Source organism: Mustela nigripes, chromosome 7 (genome assembly GCF_022355385.1).
Source record: "Mustela nigripes isolate SB6536 chromosome 7, MUSNIG.SB6536, whole genome shotgun sequence".
In the NCBI taxonomy this organism is placed as follows: Eukaryota; Metazoa; Chordata; class Mammalia; order Carnivora; family Mustelidae; genus Mustela; species Mustela nigripes.
Window position 1 is genome coordinate 52,149,638 of NC_081563.1, and position 17,302 is coordinate 52,166,939.

Consider the following 17,302-nt stretch of genomic DNA (forward strand, 5'->3'; position numbering starts at 1 on the left):
TCCACGGGGGCCATCCCCTCCCTGTGCCCTCTTGTTCTCCCCCACTATGGATGTAGTCCCTGCCTGGGCTTCCTGGATGTGGATATGAGCCAGCCTCACCTTCTCTCTCTGGATGAGCTCAAAAGAGGCCAGGAGCTCGCCCGCTGGCTGGCTGCCCCTTATCAGGGGGAACCAGGCCAGCCGGGGCATCCGTTCCAGACTGGGTTGACACATGCAGCGGCCCATAAACTCATCTGCACCCTAGAACATGGAGAAAGAAGAGTCAGCATCTCCCAGTCCAGGCTTGCCAGTGGCGTCAGAGCAATCCCCAGATCCATACCCAGCCTCCTGCACTTGCAAGAGACTCAGAAGTCAGGGCACTCCCCTGGGGCAGAATGGTGCACTCTAACCCCCTCAGAAGAACGTGAGGACAACATGCAAGGGAACTCTGACCACCATTGCTAGATTTGCAATTCCATGATGGTCAAAAACCCCTCTGTAGGTCTAACTAGCCTTCACACTGATTTAATTGAATCAAGATCTGAGCCCTTAGAGACCACAGTGACAGCCTCCTGGCATTTCCTTAACGCCCTCATCACAGGAGGTATCTGACATTTCCATGGGCTTTTTCATCTCCTTTCAATCTACCTGGGAAAACTGTGATCGCTCATCAAATTCAGTGAGTCCTGTTAAAATGATGTTTTGATCGTATCATTCCCCAGCTCAGGCACCTTCCGTGGCCCCCACCCCCACTCCCTGGCCCACATCGCCTCCAGCATGGGAGGCCCCTCACTGGAGCCTGCTCGCCTCTCCTGCCCTGCCTCATTCCCTCTGTACCAGACTCCAGCGTGCTGGCCTCAGCTGCCCTTTCAGCCCCTGGCTGTCACGTGGGCCATCTCCCCGAGCCTCCGCTGCCCCCACCCCTGTACTAGAACTTGCACCTGCTCCCCCGCCTCCCCCTGGCCCAGCCCATCCCAGTCCTCCTGCCTCCCTCTCCTTCCTGCTGTGCTGGAACACCCCACCGCCTGGCCCAAACACCCCAATCACATTTCCTTCAGAGCCTAGGTCTTCCCCACAGGCTTTCCCCAAGTGCCAGCCCTGAGAGATGGGCTATCTCTCCCTCCTGGGAATCTTCTAGAGCTGTGCTCTCCAGTACCTGCGTCGATTCAAATATACAGCTTAACTGATTAAAACTGAAAATGAAAATGGGGTTTCTTAGGTGCTAGCCACTTTTCAACTGCTCAAGGCCACATGTGCTGAGCCGCTCCCATTCTGAACAGCACGGCCACTGAGTTTGGCCAGCATCCCGGGAGGGTCAGCTGGCCAGCTCTGGAGAAGGGCCCTGCCTGTGCCCCTGGAGGTGTCTCTCTACTCCGTGGGGGTGTCTCAGCTCCCACCTACACTGGGAACACTATGTGCCGACCACTTAGCCCACACACAAGCACCCCATGACCATTTGTGGAGTCGATGTAGCTCTCAGATGGGGAGAGAGGACTCCTGGGCTGGAGTCTCAAAAGCAAGTCAGAGGCAGAGAACCCTGACCCAGAGCCAAACACCCCTCCAGCTCCATCCACTCTCCCTGCCGCAGACACAGCTCACCTATGAGAAATCCATTTTTAATTACTCTAGAGTGTTTTAATGGCTCTGTAGCCTGTGGGGTCAGGGGAGAGGCCATCTGGCTTGATACTATACCCCTTTGGGTGGTGTCTCCCATCCCCGCTCCTGGAGGCTGTGGGCGGTGAGAGAAAGAGAGAGGAAGGCAGGCAGACTCACGTAAGTGTCGTGGTCATACAGCTCCACCACAATGTTGGGCGGCTGCTCAGCGATGCTGGCCGGCTCACCAAAGATCTCAATCTCATAGAAGATGAGTGTCTGGTCCCAAGTGGGGTTCAGAGTGTTCTTTGCCACCACTGTCTTCTGGCTCTGGTGCAGGAAGGAGACGATGGCGTAGGGATCTGGGTGGGTCAGGCACAGGGTGGGGCAGGGTGGGGAGGGGCAGGAACAGCAGAGACCGTGAGAGTTGTCTGCTCGGGGGTCGTGTGGGCCACAGAGCTGGAGCAGAGCCATGGCTCCTGCTCTGGCTGGGGCAACCTACAGGTGGGAGCCTGTTTCCCCAGCGCAACCCCCTCGCTCCACCCCTGCCCTCTCTAAGGCCCTCTGGTGGGTCACAGTGCAGAGACAGAGCTGAGTTCCAGGAGAGCAGGCCTAGAGATCCAAAGAAGCCCCCTTCCAGGCTCCTTCCTGGGCTGGCCACCAGGTCCTGCTAGAGGAAGTGCATCCTGGACAGTACATGCATTCATTCATCCAGCAAGCATTTATAAAAAGCCTTCTGCAGGCCAGGTCAAGAGCTCGGTGCTAGGGGCTGAGAATACAGTTAGAGAAGAACCATAATCCATACAAGCAACCCTAAAACTACAATCCTGATCAATGCCTTGAAGAGTAGCTCTGAGACACCGTGGTATCTGTGAGAGAGGGCTCTATCTTCCTTGAGGAAGGGAGAGTACAGCAGAGATGCTGTTACCCTTAGACTGGGGTGCCTAGACCTGCCCTCCAGCAAGCCCACACCGGCTGCCACAAGGAGAACAGCCTGGAGGGAGCAGGGACACCAGTTCTGAGGCCCTTGCAAGGGTTCAGGCGAAGACAGCAGTGCTTGGATGGGTGAGCACCCCAGAGGGAAGCCTGTGGACTGAAGAGCTCTTTGGCAGTGGATGATGTGACAGGAACCCTGAGATCCCTCCAGCTCCCTGCTGCCCCAAACCATTGTGCATCCTGCCTGCCCACTAGTCATTCCCCCCACCTGTTCCCAAAGGGATGTTGGTGTCACTAGAGAAGATTCTAGGGCCATGGCTCTCAAATGTGACCATGCAGCAGAATCACCTGGAAGGCTTACACAGACTGATGAGCCCCACACACAGAGATGTGCTCATCAGATCTGGGGAGAGACCTGAGAATTTGCATTTCTAACAAGTTCCCAGATGGCTGGGATGCTGTCCTCCAGGCCATACTTGGAGAACCCGGGCAGGAGAAAGGCCTACGGAACTGAGTGTAGGCAATCTGGGACAGGGGCAAAGGGCTTGGAGGAGGGGCTCCTCCAGCTTCTCCCATGAGGATGTCAGATGGGGGGCAGGGTCCAGTTTGCTGCCATTTTCTAAGACTCAACGTGCCAGATGCTGAAGGACAAGTCCAGAGATGCAGGAAGCTGGCAGCTGGATGCTAGGTATCTGGGAGGGCTGAGCGCAACTTGCCCTCACCCGTGCCCTCCACCTTTGACGCCCGCTCCAGCCTGCAGCACCCTGCCTCCTCTGAGCATCCCCGTTTAACCCCAGCTGCTCCCTAACCCCCATGTGACCCTAGACCCTAAGTGCTAGAGGTTCAGTGCTAGGATGTCCAGCTGTACTCCCGGGACGCGGGTGGGGAGACAGCCCTTCCTCACCAAGGAAGGGGAGAGGAACAGGTACCTCGGCCCTAAGGAGACCGAATGCCACACTACCTCCATCGGACAGGAGGTGACAGAGAGTGACCCTAGAAGAGGCAGGAAGGTCAGAGAGGACTCCCATCAAGAGATGGGGGGAGTAGGGTCCAAGATTCTGATTGTTGGCCCATGGCATGGCTAATTTTACAGGGTGGGGGAGATCTAAGCTAGGAGGCAGATGCTATGGGCACTCAGTGGCTGAATAAGGCTGGGTTTGGCTCACAGGAGGTAGCCACCAGCATGGAACCAGGCTTCAGGCACAAAAGCCACAGTGTAGTCAATCCTAGAGGGCTTCCTGAAGGAAACAGTTTGAACCTGATTCTGGGGGTAGAAGACTGCAAGGCCCTTGAAGGGAAATGGGCAGAGGAGACATGCCACCCCCACCTGGTGGAAACCTCCCTGGCACGGGGCTCCCCCTTCCATCCCTTCCATGCACCAGCCCGGGTAGGGTTGGCCCCAAACACTTCCCCTCCTGCCCCTGGCAGGGCCCAGCGGCGTCTGTGCATTTAATGAAACCGTCTGGCTGTGATACCATCAGCTCCAAGCTCGGCGGAGAACCTCTCCCTGGTTCCAGTAAGGGAAAGAGGGCGCGTTCCGATAAATAAAACCATATTAGAGAGCCGGCGAAAAAGCCCCTTTTGTTCCCACCCCCCGTGCTTCCCAACGCTTTATTTTTATAAGCACGAGGGCCCCAGACCGGCCGCGTTTACACAAAGATCACAATTGCACATTGTAGCGGCTACGCACCCTGTATTGGTGTTGGCAGCACCCCCCACGCGCACCCCCCCACCCCAGCGGGCCAACTCCTTCCAGCGGCCCCAGCAGCCCAAGCAATGAGCTCAGCGCTGGGGGAACGGGGAGGGGGTGGCTTTCAAACAAGAATCACCCAGACCCACACACGCGCCCCGCCCGCCCAGGGGAGGAAAAAACACACAACAAAGGCATTGTAAAGAGCAGGCCTGGAGGCCTGGGGCCTGAGACACTGGGCTACTGTGTGCTGGGGCCTGGCTTCTCCCCCCCACAGGGCCCAGCCCCTCCAAAAAAAAAGAAAGAAGGCGGGCAGGGGTATTGCTGAAGTAAGGTGGTCAGATGAAGGGAAGCCAGACAAACGCACAGACTCATCGCTCTCCCAGGAAGGCCAAGGGGAGGGAGAAGCAAGTCCTGAGGGGAGGTGGAGGGGAAGGTGAGGGGCTGGTTCTTCTCTGTCACTCCAGTCTAGCACTCCTCTCGGGGACACTCCCATAGAAGAGGGGCAGCCTTGGCCCTCGGGCTTCACCCACCAAGCCACATGGAGCTGAAGTGGAAAGTGGCCGGACTGGGGCTCTCTGAGGACCATGAGCGGCCCTAGACGGCTCCAGCTGTGAACACACGTGGTTCTACGAGATACCATCCTTGCTAGAGGCCCCAGGCAGGTGGTTCTTTGGCTGGACCTAGAGCCCTACACCCAACTCTGCTGCTCGGACCTTCCTAGAGCCTTCCTAGACCTTAACCATTCACTGAGCCTTCCTCCCAGGCCCTCCTAACTTCCCAGCTCAGACCCCTGGGATGGGAGACGGGGCAGACAGCACCATCCCACTTGTCAGGTAAGAGAGCTTTGCCCCATGAAGATGAAGTTACTAGCCCATGCTCACCTGTGACCAGGGCTAGACCCCCCTGACTCCCAGTCTACTGCTCCTTCCACCACTCCATGCCCTTTGGGAAAGAACCCTTCAGAAAGAGGGGAGTAGTGCAAAAGAAAACTGTAATATAGCAATATTTCTTCCTATTAAATTAAGAAAAATTATTTGGAATTATAAAACCCAGTGTTGGCAAATATTTGATGAAATGGGTACTCTCCTTCACTGCTGGAAGCAATTCAGGAAAGCAACTGGGCAGTATGCCCTAAACAACATAAAACTGTTTATACCTTGCTTCCTCTATTCCTGGGAATCACCCAAATTAACCAAAAAGCTATATGCACAGAGATGTTCACTCCAGCATGATGTGTAACCCGTCATTCATTCGCTCTGTCACTACTGACTGACCAGCGCGTGGTAGGTAAGCAGAGCACTAGGGATAGGAAAATGAAGGAGAGGAAATCTAGGCTCTTAAGATCATGACTACTGGTTGGAAATGGTCACTACAGGGCAGTTAGATTCCAAGGTGATGTGCAGCTTACTCAGGGAATGAATAAGGTGCTGGGCGTCGGGGATACCTCCATGGAGCCTGGCGGCATCATGTCAACCATCCCAAAGGAGGTCTCCTACACTAAGTCTCCAGGATGAGGAGGGACCAAGGCACACCAGGGAAAGGGGGCGTTCTAGACATCAGCACGGCACTCACGGTGACACCAAAGAGCCTGGGCATTTGAGAAACAGCCACTAGTTGGTCTGGCTGAGGGGAGGAAGGGAACACCTAGGGCAGTGGGGATGAGAGAGGGAGGAGGAGCGCACAAAGATCCCAGATCTGAGCGGAGCAATCTGGACTGAATCCTACAGATCGGTGTTCCCCAAAATGTGAGCTTCATAAACGCGAGTTCTCTGGGGATCTCGTGAGCACTTAAACAAGTCAAACAGGCTCCTTTCCTGAAGCCATTCCAAAGCCTCTCAATGCCACTGTGCATTGTAAATCTGGAAGCGTGCACTGGTCTCCGGTCTCCCTTGCTCAGGAACCCTGCTTAAGTGGAGCATTTCACAAGCCTCCGACGCACTTTGGAAAACAGCTCCATGAGCTCAACGGGAGAATTCCCCCTGCCAGAGCCAACCTTAACCGAAAGTCGGCTTCAAGGAGGAGCGGGCAGTGACTGGAGTCCAGACGCCGTAAGCCCCGAAGCAAGGGCTCCCCAGTCCCACTCAAGACAGAGTCTGGATTGGGACGTAACACTAAAACTCTGGTCCCCACCGAGGTAACCTCCGCTGTGAGACCCCACTGCGGCCTTGCCCTTGAGTAATAGCTCTCGGGACCACCCGCCTGGCACACACCTTTGATCTCCCAGGAACCATAAGAACAACAAAGAGGGCACAGGACCGTCTGTTGTCTTAATAGATACTGCACTCTGGTAAATTAGTAACTTAGCTTTCGGTCTACTCACCATCTCTCATGCTTGGCAAACCACGGCAGGCAGGCCCCCTGAGCCCACTGGCCTGTGAGGCCCTCCAAGGGGAATTTCTGATTCCCCCAGCCTAAGGGCCATCTTCTGATATGTCATGACCTCACGACAGAGCGTCTCACGGGTTGTCCGTCTTAATGGGACCTCTGCTCACCAGGCAGGGGCAACCCCAACCCAATGTCAAAGAGAAGTCATTGGAATTAAACATCATTTTATGTTTCTAAATGTCTAGCTGCTACACAGACCACGCATCCTCCTAGCCACGAACCACAAATGTCCTTCCGATGTCTGGAGAATTGAGGTTGACTGTATATTGAAACCCCATCGGAGGCAGAACCCTCAGGTGGCCCGGACATAACATCTCCACAAGCCTCCCTTTCCTGCCTGAGTTTAATATTATTCAACAAGTGTTTCCTAGGCAGTTACTGCGTGTCCCCACCCCACCCACCCCCCACCCACCCAAACCCATGGCCAGAGAGAAGGAAGCAGACACAGACACAACCCCAGCACAGCTCAGGGCCCCAGGAGCCCACCACTGCAGGAAAGACCCAGGGCATCACAGGTCAGAGTCAAAGGAGCACCTTCTGGAAGAGAGCCGTCTCTGCCTCAGACACTCAGCAGACAGGCTGGAGGATGATACCAGCAACAGACGCCACACTAGACCCTTCCCTGGCCCCAGACGGTCCGGATTCACACATGAGTTTCCTCCAAGAAATGCCAGCCGGTGGCCACGCACAGCCTTCGGCCGCCAGCCACCCCAGGGTCAGTGCCAGGGGAGAAATTGCTTTGGTTTAGGGTTTGGGAGTGAAAATAAACACTCTGGGTTTTATAGGTTCACCCATGTTGGCTGCTGTTTTCCTTTCCAGCAGCTGGTCAATCAGGCCTTTCATTCAGAAGCCAGCGGCCTCTGAGGAAGCCCTGGGCAGTGCCCTCAAAGCTCAAGGGATGTTTATTTGGGGGAGGGGGTGGGGCTGGGATGGAAAGTGTGACATCTTCAGAAGGCCAGCGCCTGGCTGACCCTGCCTGTGGTCCCCCGGGGTGCCTGCCATCTCCCAGCATGGGTTTCTTGGGAGGGCCTCTGTCCCTGCAGTGTCCTCGGCCAGCCCAGCCCAAGGACAACAACAGGAGAACAAAGGCCCCCCCAGTCCTCGCCCCACGCCCACACAGGCCTGCCGCCTGCACCCCTGTCTCTCATGCCCTGCTAAGGAAGAAGAAAGGCTGTGGCTGAGTTCATCTCTCTTCTCTCAGCATACATCCCAATGGGCAGCGAGCATTCTGGCAGGTTCCCAACAAGGGCCAGGTGCACACGTCTGCCCCTCCCCCACCAACTGCAGCATGTGGGTTTTGCATATGCTTTTCAGAAGGTGCTGTCGGGACCTGGGGACCCAAAGCCCAGAGGAGAAATTGCTCCATCTACCATGTACCTGGCTGCCCAGGGCTGGAAAAAAGGTCACTGGGAGGAGAGAATGTGGGGAACCCCAGCTGCTGGGGTGAGGCATGAGGGTGGTCCCCCCTCTGGGGGAGGAGCAGGGCCCAGCCAAAGAGAAGCAAGTGGCTGTGAGCTATAGGGCCATCCTATAGTGAACAGAAGGTCACTGTCACAGAAGAATTCACTTCTACTCAAGGAAGTAGCAAGCACTTGGAGGATGGCAGGTCATTTGTCAGCTATTTGATCTCAAGCAGTTTAGTTAAGCTACCTGTGTCTCTGTCTCCTCACCTGTAAAATGGGAACATGAAGCCCCTAGCTCATAGGAGAGACATAGGGTCACGTGCACCGAGACCAGTAAAATGCCAGGGCTCACAGTGAGCGCTCAGTCAATGTCCGTTCTTCAGGTACCAAGTGCAGGTTCAAGGATAAGACAAAGAGCCTTCCTGGAGGAGTTCACAGTCATAATGGGAAAGACAGCAATTGATCTAGGTGGCAGTCAGGGCTGTGAGAGGCATTGGTGGGGCGCCGGCCTCGTGTCAAGGAAGGAGCAACCATCTGGGCTTGGGGCAGCGTCAGAGGACCTGAGCTAGGTCTTGAAGAATGAGTAAGAGTTTGCTGGGTTAAAAATTGGGAGGGAATGCATTCTAGGCAGAGAGAGCATGGAGTAGAAAGGCCAGGAAGAGCTCCACAAAGGTTGACAAAAGTTGGTGAGACCAGAGCTAGTCTTAGAGGCCAACTAGGGAACAAAGCAACTGCAAGCTCCACAGGAGTCCGATCCACAAAAATCTGCAGCTGTCTCCCAGTGTCTACACTGGAGATCAGAGGAGTGACATGACCAGATCTGTCTGAGGCAGGGTGGAAGGTGAGGGAGGTCAGGAGACGAGAAGGGGTGAGGCCAGTTCCTGGGAACATCTCCAAGAGAGATTCAGAAGCCAGAATCCGCGGGACTGGAGGACGGATGGTTTCCAAACTGACAGGCAATAGACACGTGCTAGTGCAACACCAGAACCAAGGTAGGCAAAGAGGGGAGGCCTGGGTCAGGGAAGGATAGCACAAGGAGTTCAGTTTGGATAGGATGAACTGAGGAGCCAATGATGGAGGCAACCTGGGGGAGACACCTAAGACATGGCTAGACACGTGGAGCTCCTACGAATTGAAGGTCTGGAAGCTTCTCCAACATGGGTGGTCCATGGAGCCAGGGAAGGTGAGGGCATCCCAGTGCCCAGAGAAGAGGACACACAGACAGACTGTCAAGACCATCAGACTTAGAGGCCTGGGAAGCCCCTCAAGTAGGAGCAGGAAGAGTAGAAAGAGGCTGCAGGAGACCCTGGAGACAGAAGTAGCCTAGGGGTCAGAGCCAGAAGGGCTCTCAGAAGGAAGTGATGGTCAACAAACCCAGCAGAAGGGTCAAGCAGGCCACCGGACAACCAACCCAGTGACCCCAGCAAAATGAGCCACCTCCACAAATCCCACAAAGAGCCCCAACTCCCCCACACTGGAGAAGCCCTGTTGGCTCAGCTCCCGGCTTTCAGCCCCTGGTCTCGGACTCCCTTCCCACCTACCAGAAAAGGAGTCCTTGTCCATCGAGGGCAGGTCCCGGGCCTGGTACATATAGCAGCGTAAGTGGTAGCGGTTCCCATCTGTACCAAGGAGGAAACAGAGATGACATGAGCAGGTAGGAGCTGCTGAGAGCAGCGGCTGGGGTGAGGGGAGTCTCCCGCAGGAAGGGCCACAGACGAAGGGTGTGAGCCATGGAAATGACACATGTCACATGTCACGCTCTGTGGGAGTGAGCCGCTCACAGGATCAGAGCAGACCGTGGCCCCTGACCAGGGGCCTGGTGAGAGCTGGGGAGAAGGGGATGGAGGAGAAGCCAAATAAATGATAGGGGCAGCCAGAATGCACAGGGCCCTGAACGCCCGAACTCAGGCACGCCACACGCAGCAGGACATGCACGTGTGTGAATGCACACACACCTACACACCCCCACCAAAGACACACACCCACCACAAAGCACCTAGACTCGATTCTCCTAGCCCCCATACAAAAATGCATGAGGCTACACACCTGTCGACCTCACCCTGCTAGACACCGCCAAGTATCACTTACAGTCAAAGATGCAGGAAATCGTGGGTCTGTTCACGCCGAAGCTCAGGGTGGACACGGACATGGAATCGTCACTCCTGTCATCTACCACGCCGCCCTGGGGACACAGAGCTGGTCGTGACCAATCCTGACCTCAGAGCTAGGGGGAGTCATTTGCCCAAATCAGGAGACCTCTAGACAACACTCCTCAGCTGCTGAGAGCTGGGCCATTGGCCTCTGATTTTACTCTAGGGTACCGCATCCTCCTACAGCCTCCCCAGACTCCAGTGTGAAGTCCACAGGAAAACTGTTCTCCCTCTCTGGTGGAGACCGGACATGCCAGAATGGGATATGGAGTGATTCTGGCCCAAGAGGTTAGGGTCTGATAGAAGGAAGGATTCTAGGGCAGAGAATCCAATGGGGATTTTTCCACTGGGATGAGTTAAGAGAAGCCAAATCGGGGGACCTATGTCCACTCCCTGCACATCTGGACACTGGGTCCTAGCTCTGGGGGAGGCTGTGCTATGTCATCACCACCTCTCACCTGCTCGCACTAAGCTGAGGGCAGGCTGTGGCCAGGACAGGGACATGAGCAAGAGGCAGGGCCCGTAAGCACTCAGGCTCAGAGGCCAGTCTGCCAGTGTATGGCTCACGAGACTAGCCAGTCAGTCCTCTCGCTTTGTCCTCATTCGCACTGGGCTCTAACTGCTGAGCCGTACACCAGCCTCCTTGGACCACGTGCCTACCGCCCAGGTGTATCCGGAGCCAGCTCGGGCACACTGTGGCCCCTCTCTGGCACCTTGCATGATTTGGGGGACTTCAGGGACCCAGCATGGATCAAGGCCCCCACAAGAACAGGAAATGTACTGGTTACTCCACAGCCCAGCCTCCAGATTTGGCTTTCTTGGCAAGCCCACCAGCATCCTGTGGCCCAGAGCCCAGCAGAGGGATGGGGAGAGCTGTACAGTGTTCCCATGCTGTCCACTCTCTCTGCAGCCTCTCCAAGAGATTTCTCCAGGTCCCTCGCCTCTGTCTTTCCTACCATCACCTGCCCCACTCTCTTGCCCTATTCCTGTTCCCAACACACAAGCACACACACCCTTGTGCGTGAACAGAAACTCTGGGCTCACCACCAATGGCCTGTTCATCTGGCCCAGGCCCACACAGGATGGCCGTTTGCCAGGACTTTCCACCCTGCCACCTGGCCACAGCCATCTCCCAGGAACCCTCTCTCCAAAGAGAAGACATATGGCCACTTCCACATGGTCCTCTCCAAGTCACACCCATTCTCGGGGCCCAGTCCTAGACCCCTCATTGGAGAAGTCCCCCTGAAAGCCTGCCTTCCCACTTCTGATCTGCCCACACCCAGAGCCAGAACCAGCATCGTTATCCAGAGCCCAAATCCTTCATGCGTCCTCAGTACTGAAGGATCCTGATCAGACCTCAGTTGACCTGCGCCGTTTTCCCGTTCACCACCAAGGCTTCCCTCCCCAAACCCAGCGCTAAGCATTAGGCAGGCCATGCCCCTTGAAGCTGGCCAAGACTCACGCCTGCTCCATCACAAGCTCTTTCTCTTCCCCAGCCAGAATTGCCTTTGACTATCCCAAACCCCTCCATCTTCAGGGCATCTTAGGACACCAAGGGAAAGCCTGCCCTGGTCACTCTAGGTCAACATAGAAATGCATCCTAACATATGCCAGGTCTTCCTCTGCCCCCTTCCTGCAAAAGGGACCCTAAGACACACATGCAGGAATAGCGGGTCTATCTACTCTTCCAGGGGTCTCAGCGAGGTCTAGCTTCAACCAGGAAGTCTCTGGCACCCACCACAGGACACCCCCCTCAAAGACCCCCTTATTTTGATCATAACGTCAACACAAGCTCTAGAACCAGATTTCTGGGGCTCCAATTCCGGTCCTGCTATGTATTGGCTGTGTGACTTTGGGGAGCTTGCTTAACCTCTCTGAATCATGTCTGTAAATTTGGAATAATTCTACAGTATCTATCTCAGAAAGTTGCTGTGATTATTAAGGAGATACACTGTGTGTTCTTAGCACAACTCCTGGCACATAATAAATGCTCAATAAGTGTTTGCTAGTAATGATCTTATGAAACAAATAAGGCACAGTGGGTTAGAGGCTGGGTAGGGCATAAACTGTAAATCTCGCAACTGGTATTCATATACCTCATATTTGTTCAAAATTATTCCAGAAGCTGGAAAAGTGGACATTTCAGGAGCCACAGCCCTGGGCAGAAATCAAAAGCAATCAATCAAGCAATCAGTCTCTCAACACACACATACACACACATGCACACATGATAAAGCAGGACAACAGGGAGGGTGTCATACTACAGACAAAGAAAGACCCTGAAGAGGATCCTCTCTCCTGAGCAGGTGCGGACCCCAAGCATCCTGGGTTCCCCCCAGAAAAAGCATTTGGCCCCACAATGCTGCACTGGCATCCCGCCAGAGCCCACACCACATCCAACAGCTAACGGCTCCCAGTTTCAGGATCTGCAAGGCCGCACATAGGGCTGGACCTGGGGGGTCCTGCAGGCCACCCCAGGCGAGAGGCACAGGACGCCAAGGAAAGCAGATCAGAACACTGGAAACGGGGCTTGGCCAGCCCCCCCCTTCCAACCACCCGTATGTAGCACATGCAGACCAATGCACCTTGGTGGGAGGGCAGGGGTTCTGGCTAAAGGCGGGGTGCAAGGCCCGGGACCCGGTGGCCCTGCCATCTCAGCCTGCCAACATGCTCATGCCCCCCACGAGTTGGGTGCTAAGGTAAGTGAAGGGAGGAGATTGCCTCTGCCTCCCACAGCCTCCATAATGCCTTCGCCCCCTCCCAGCACCTGCAGAGACCTCCGTGATTGCTGAAGGCTGCCAGCGCACTTCCCGAACACTCACCTCCCATCTCCTCCAGATGGCCCCCACCCCAGCTGCCTCCCAGAAGCGCCACTCCCACCAGAACTCCTCGGTCTGGGGCTTTGGCAGCAATTTCTGGGTCTCTGTCCAAGGGCAGTCTGCCCTCCTGTGATCAGAAAAGGTGTCCCCCTCCCTGGGATTTCCACAAAGGCAGGTACCAGGTGTCTCAGGCCTAGCTCAGTGCTTGGCCCAGGATGGGTCCTGGCCCTCAGAAACAATGTCCTTCAGAGGGAGGAACCAGTATCCCCTTGGGGAAGGCCCCTCACTCTGCCTGGGCTTTTGCACCTGTCCTGCCCCCAGAATGGAGGGCACAGGACCCTCCACACCACCCCCAGTCCCCAACCTGCACCCCCAAGTATGGACTTGCCTCCTCCTTCCCTTCTCCCCCAGCTCAAAATGTCAGATGCCGATGGCTGAGAAGAAGCTGGGAGAACCAGGAGCCAGGCTGAGGGACACCCACTAAGTTCAGTCCCTCCCAGGAGAGTCCCAGCCCCACAGTCACTCTGGTTCCCAGCCTGGGCAGAATTCTACCCACACCTCTGGCTGATGTCTCTCCATCCTCTGAGCCACTGGCCTTCACAGGGGAGGCTGCTCTGCACACATCCTCTTCAGGCCCTGTGAGCAGACAGGGAGGCCAGCTCTCCCTCCCAGCCCAGCCGTGGCCTCTGAATTGAGTCTCCAGCAGTCTGGACACCCGCCAAACACCTCCATCCTCGATGACTTTTATGCTCAAACCAGCTGAAATCTTCTAGGGACCCTTTCTTGCCCCCACATTGGTCTCTCTACACTCTTATTTCCCTTCTTTTTCCTAGATGTCTAGACTCATCCTCGAGGTCTCTGTGCAAGAATGAGTTAGCCCCCCCCCCCCAGGGGCTTCTGCGGTACCCTGAACCCCCTCTTACCACATCTAGCACCCCTCTCACTGTTGACTTGTCTGTGCCCTCCCACTGAGGGCTCTGGGAGATTTCTGTCATATGCCCAGCTCCCCTCACCCACAGCAGGTGCTCAGCACACATCTGGAGAGCAGATAAATGAAAGAAGGAGGTCACCTCAGGAGAGAGCAACAGCGTGAGCTACGGCTACAGCTCATGAAGGAGGCCAGCCTGTCACCCAGGTCAGGGGATCAGTCTGTCTGATAACAGGAAACCCCATGTCACACTTCCTTCATCCTGAGGTACATTTCAGTTTTCAAGTGTAGACATGCAAGGCTCACACACCAGAATTTCTCTCTAGGCAAACAATGAAGCCACATGAAAACTTGATTTGGGAGCCTCTGGGAGGCACCTCCTTCCTGTCTTGTGCTTTGCTGGATGTTTAGCAGCATTCCTGGTCTCGACCCATTAGATCCCCAGGAGTTCCTGCCCATTCAGTTGTGACTACCAAAAATATCTTCAGACATCATCAAATGTCACTTGAGGGATAGAGTGGGGGACAGGAACTGCCCCCTGTGGAGACCCCTGGTGAAAATCTAACACTATGGGGCACCCCTTTCCCACCCTTGGCAGGTTCCTAGCATTTAAACAGCACTAGTAAATGGTGCTAGTGGTGTCCTTTTCAATCTTAGAACTCTCCAGTCTCACACTAAAATAATACTTTCCTCCCTTTAATCTCTTGTCTCTTTAAATCTGGAATCCGTCACCTTCTCTCTGCCTCAGGGCCTTTCCACAAGCTGTTCTTGCCACCTAGAATGCCCTTCCAGGTGAGCTAACGTGAGCTCTTGTCTCAGCTCAGTCACCACTGAGGCCTGGATACTGCTGTGGCTGCCATCCCTTCAGCAGCAGCGCCCACTTAGCCTCTCCTAGCTCTCTCCTGCATCCATCCCTCCACGTGTACAGGCAAGGCACATACGCTCCCCTATCTCCTGCACCCAGCCCAGCATCAGGCACTTAGCAGTCATCCAGTGAAGATTTGTCACAGAAAATGAATCACCAGCATTCCTGCCCAGAGCCACGTGGGCAGCGATCAGACCTCAGGTCTCAGGGGAAAGTTTAGGAAAATGCACATCAGACCACACCCTCTTTCGGTAAGCTGTTACTACAGAAAGAACAAGGGATAGGGGTTCACACACATACACACACACACACACACACACACACACACACTGTGGGGCCATGTCTGGGGTGGAACAGAATGGGCTGTACCCTCAGAAGGTCCCACTCAGGAAAGCTTCCTGGAGGAGGGAAAGAGAAGAATGTTGGCATAGGGGAGCAGCAGAGTGCTGGGCGCCTGTGCCCCCAGAGCTCAGGGGAAGACTCAGCGAAAGGGGCAAATTTGGGGCACAGCAAGCTAGGAGAGGAAGGCCAGCTTGCTTCTGCTCTCACTCGGAGTCCTGGGCAGAGAGAGCCAGGCCGCAGTGGCAGCTGAAGCCTCGCTTTCTGTCCACCCACTCTCCCCCCACCCCACTCCATACACTCGCTCTTCCCCAGCCCCAGCAGGCCCCGGGCATTGGGTTTCCCACAGCCACATTCCTGCCTCGATAGCTCATGCCTATGCGACTCCCAGACTGTGGTCTGTGGCCACACACTCCATCCTGGGGCTAGCTATGTAAGGGATCCTGCTGCTCGCCCAGGGGACTGGGCAGCATCCAACCCACCATGGCCCGGCCAGCGGCCGCGGCTCCCGAGAAGAGCCTGAGCTGAGGAGTGCAAGGAACCTTCTCCCTCCCAGACAGTGCAGGGCTGCCCCCGGGGTCCCCAGAACCAGGGGCCAAACCCACCTTGTCTGCTAAGGACTCCTGCCCCAGGATCTTGGTGTGGCCCCCACACCAGGATGAGGTGGGCAGATTCTGGGAAAACACGCTGCTTAAGAAGGGGACCCCACGGCCCACCTAAATTGGATCCAAGACCAAGCACTAGACTACTAGCATGTCTGAAATTCCTCCTGTCCAGCTGGTTGTCGGTCACACACACACACCTCCTCCCTCTGGCAGGGGTGTGACGCCTCATCCGAACAGGCCCGGAGGAAGGACAGAGAATGAAGGGGCAAGACCAGCGGTGGATGAAGCAAAAAGACAGACTGAGCAGAGGGTCCCCCGGGCTGAGCAGGCAGAGGACAAAGCCCCCATCAGCCATGCCGTGATGGTTAGGAAGGAAGCAACAGAGTTCTGGCGATAGCTCAGGGGGCTACCGGGACGCCCTCTGTCCCATCAGAGTCAAGCAGGTGGGTTTCGGGGACCAGCCACCCTCCTGGCTTCCGAGGAGAGCTCAGTGCCAGCATCTGATGAACCAAGAGAGCACAGGTGACAGAGCTGTTGGGAAGAATGCTACTACAGGACCCTTATCTCTTATGTAAACAGGACCAGGGGACCCCCCCCCCCCAACCCAGAGCAGTAAGTACTGGAGCTGGCCTGCCAGGCTCCGAAGAGCAAATTAGTAAGTTTTCAGGTGTATTGCAAGGCAGCTGTTAAACACAGCCATCTGTAATGATTAAGTCATATAAATTTATAACTACAGAAATTTAAAACAGAGGTGATGGGGCGCCTGGGTGGCTCAATCAGTTATGTGTCTGACTCACGATTTCGACTCCAGTCATGATGCTGGGGTCCTGGGATCAAGCCCCACATTGGGCTCTGTGCTGGGTGCAGCACCTGCTTGGGATTCTGTCTCTTTCTCCCTCACCCTCTGCCCTTCCCCCACCCTCTAAAATAAATAAATAAATCTTTTTCGAAAAGGTAATAAATCCTCGAGCTCATCACTTCCTAATTATTTTACGACTTTTGACTATTGTTCCGCTCCTGAGGTTATGTACAGCTCACGGATACGTGGGTTGGAAATGCTACAGAACTAGCCGCCCCCTGCTCTCTGGTCGACTCCTCCCATCTCCACTCTCAGGGATGTCACACTGCTAGTTTACAACCGGCCACGGCGGGGACATTTACACCACGGAAACCAGCAAATACGACAAACCAGACTGGGTTTGGTTTTCAGATTTTTTTTTTTTTTTTCTGGAGAGCCAGTTATTAAACGCTGACCAGCACGCCCTAGGCTGAGCTGCCAGGACCTCTTCTCACTGCTGGCTTTGCTGCGACAACCAGGTAACAGCCACATCAGGTAACATGCTATCGACCCCGAACAACCCCACCACTATCCAGAGCAGTTTTCTCAGTGCTCATGGGAGGAAACCTCTGCTCTGGAAGGGGGTGTTATTGTTTTTGCTCTGTTATCAGCTCCATCCTGAAAGTGAAGAAACTGGGGCCTGGAGAGGTCAATGCCTTCCCTAGGGTCACATAACAAAATTAACTGGCAGAGCCAGGGGAAGGGGTGTCCCCCAGCAACCACTCCGGGCTCTTCCCGGCTTCGGCTTCCACAACGGACTCAGCACCTG

At 55.3% G+C, this 17,302-nt stretch overlaps 1 protein-coding gene across 21 annotated transcripts in view; it reads right to left on the reverse strand.

Moving 5' to 3' along the window:
* Positions 1–17,302, reverse strand: part of DYSF (dysferlin) — a 203,042-nt gene that overhangs the window by 76,075 nt on the left and 109,665 nt on the right. For all 21 annotated transcript variants that reach the window (XM_059405860.1, XM_059405868.1, XM_059405877.1 and 18 more), the window contains 4 exons: positions 10,078–10,171; positions 9,531–9,608; positions 1,753–1,934; positions 100–240 (listed from right to left, as the gene is read on the reverse strand). In XM_059405860.1, coding sequence (XP_059261843.1) covers positions 100–240; positions 1,753–1,934; positions 9,531–9,608; positions 10,078–10,171 — 495 coding nt within the window. The remainder of the gene's footprint in view (positions 1–99; positions 241–1,752; positions 1,935–9,530; positions 9,609–10,077; positions 10,172–17,302) is intronic.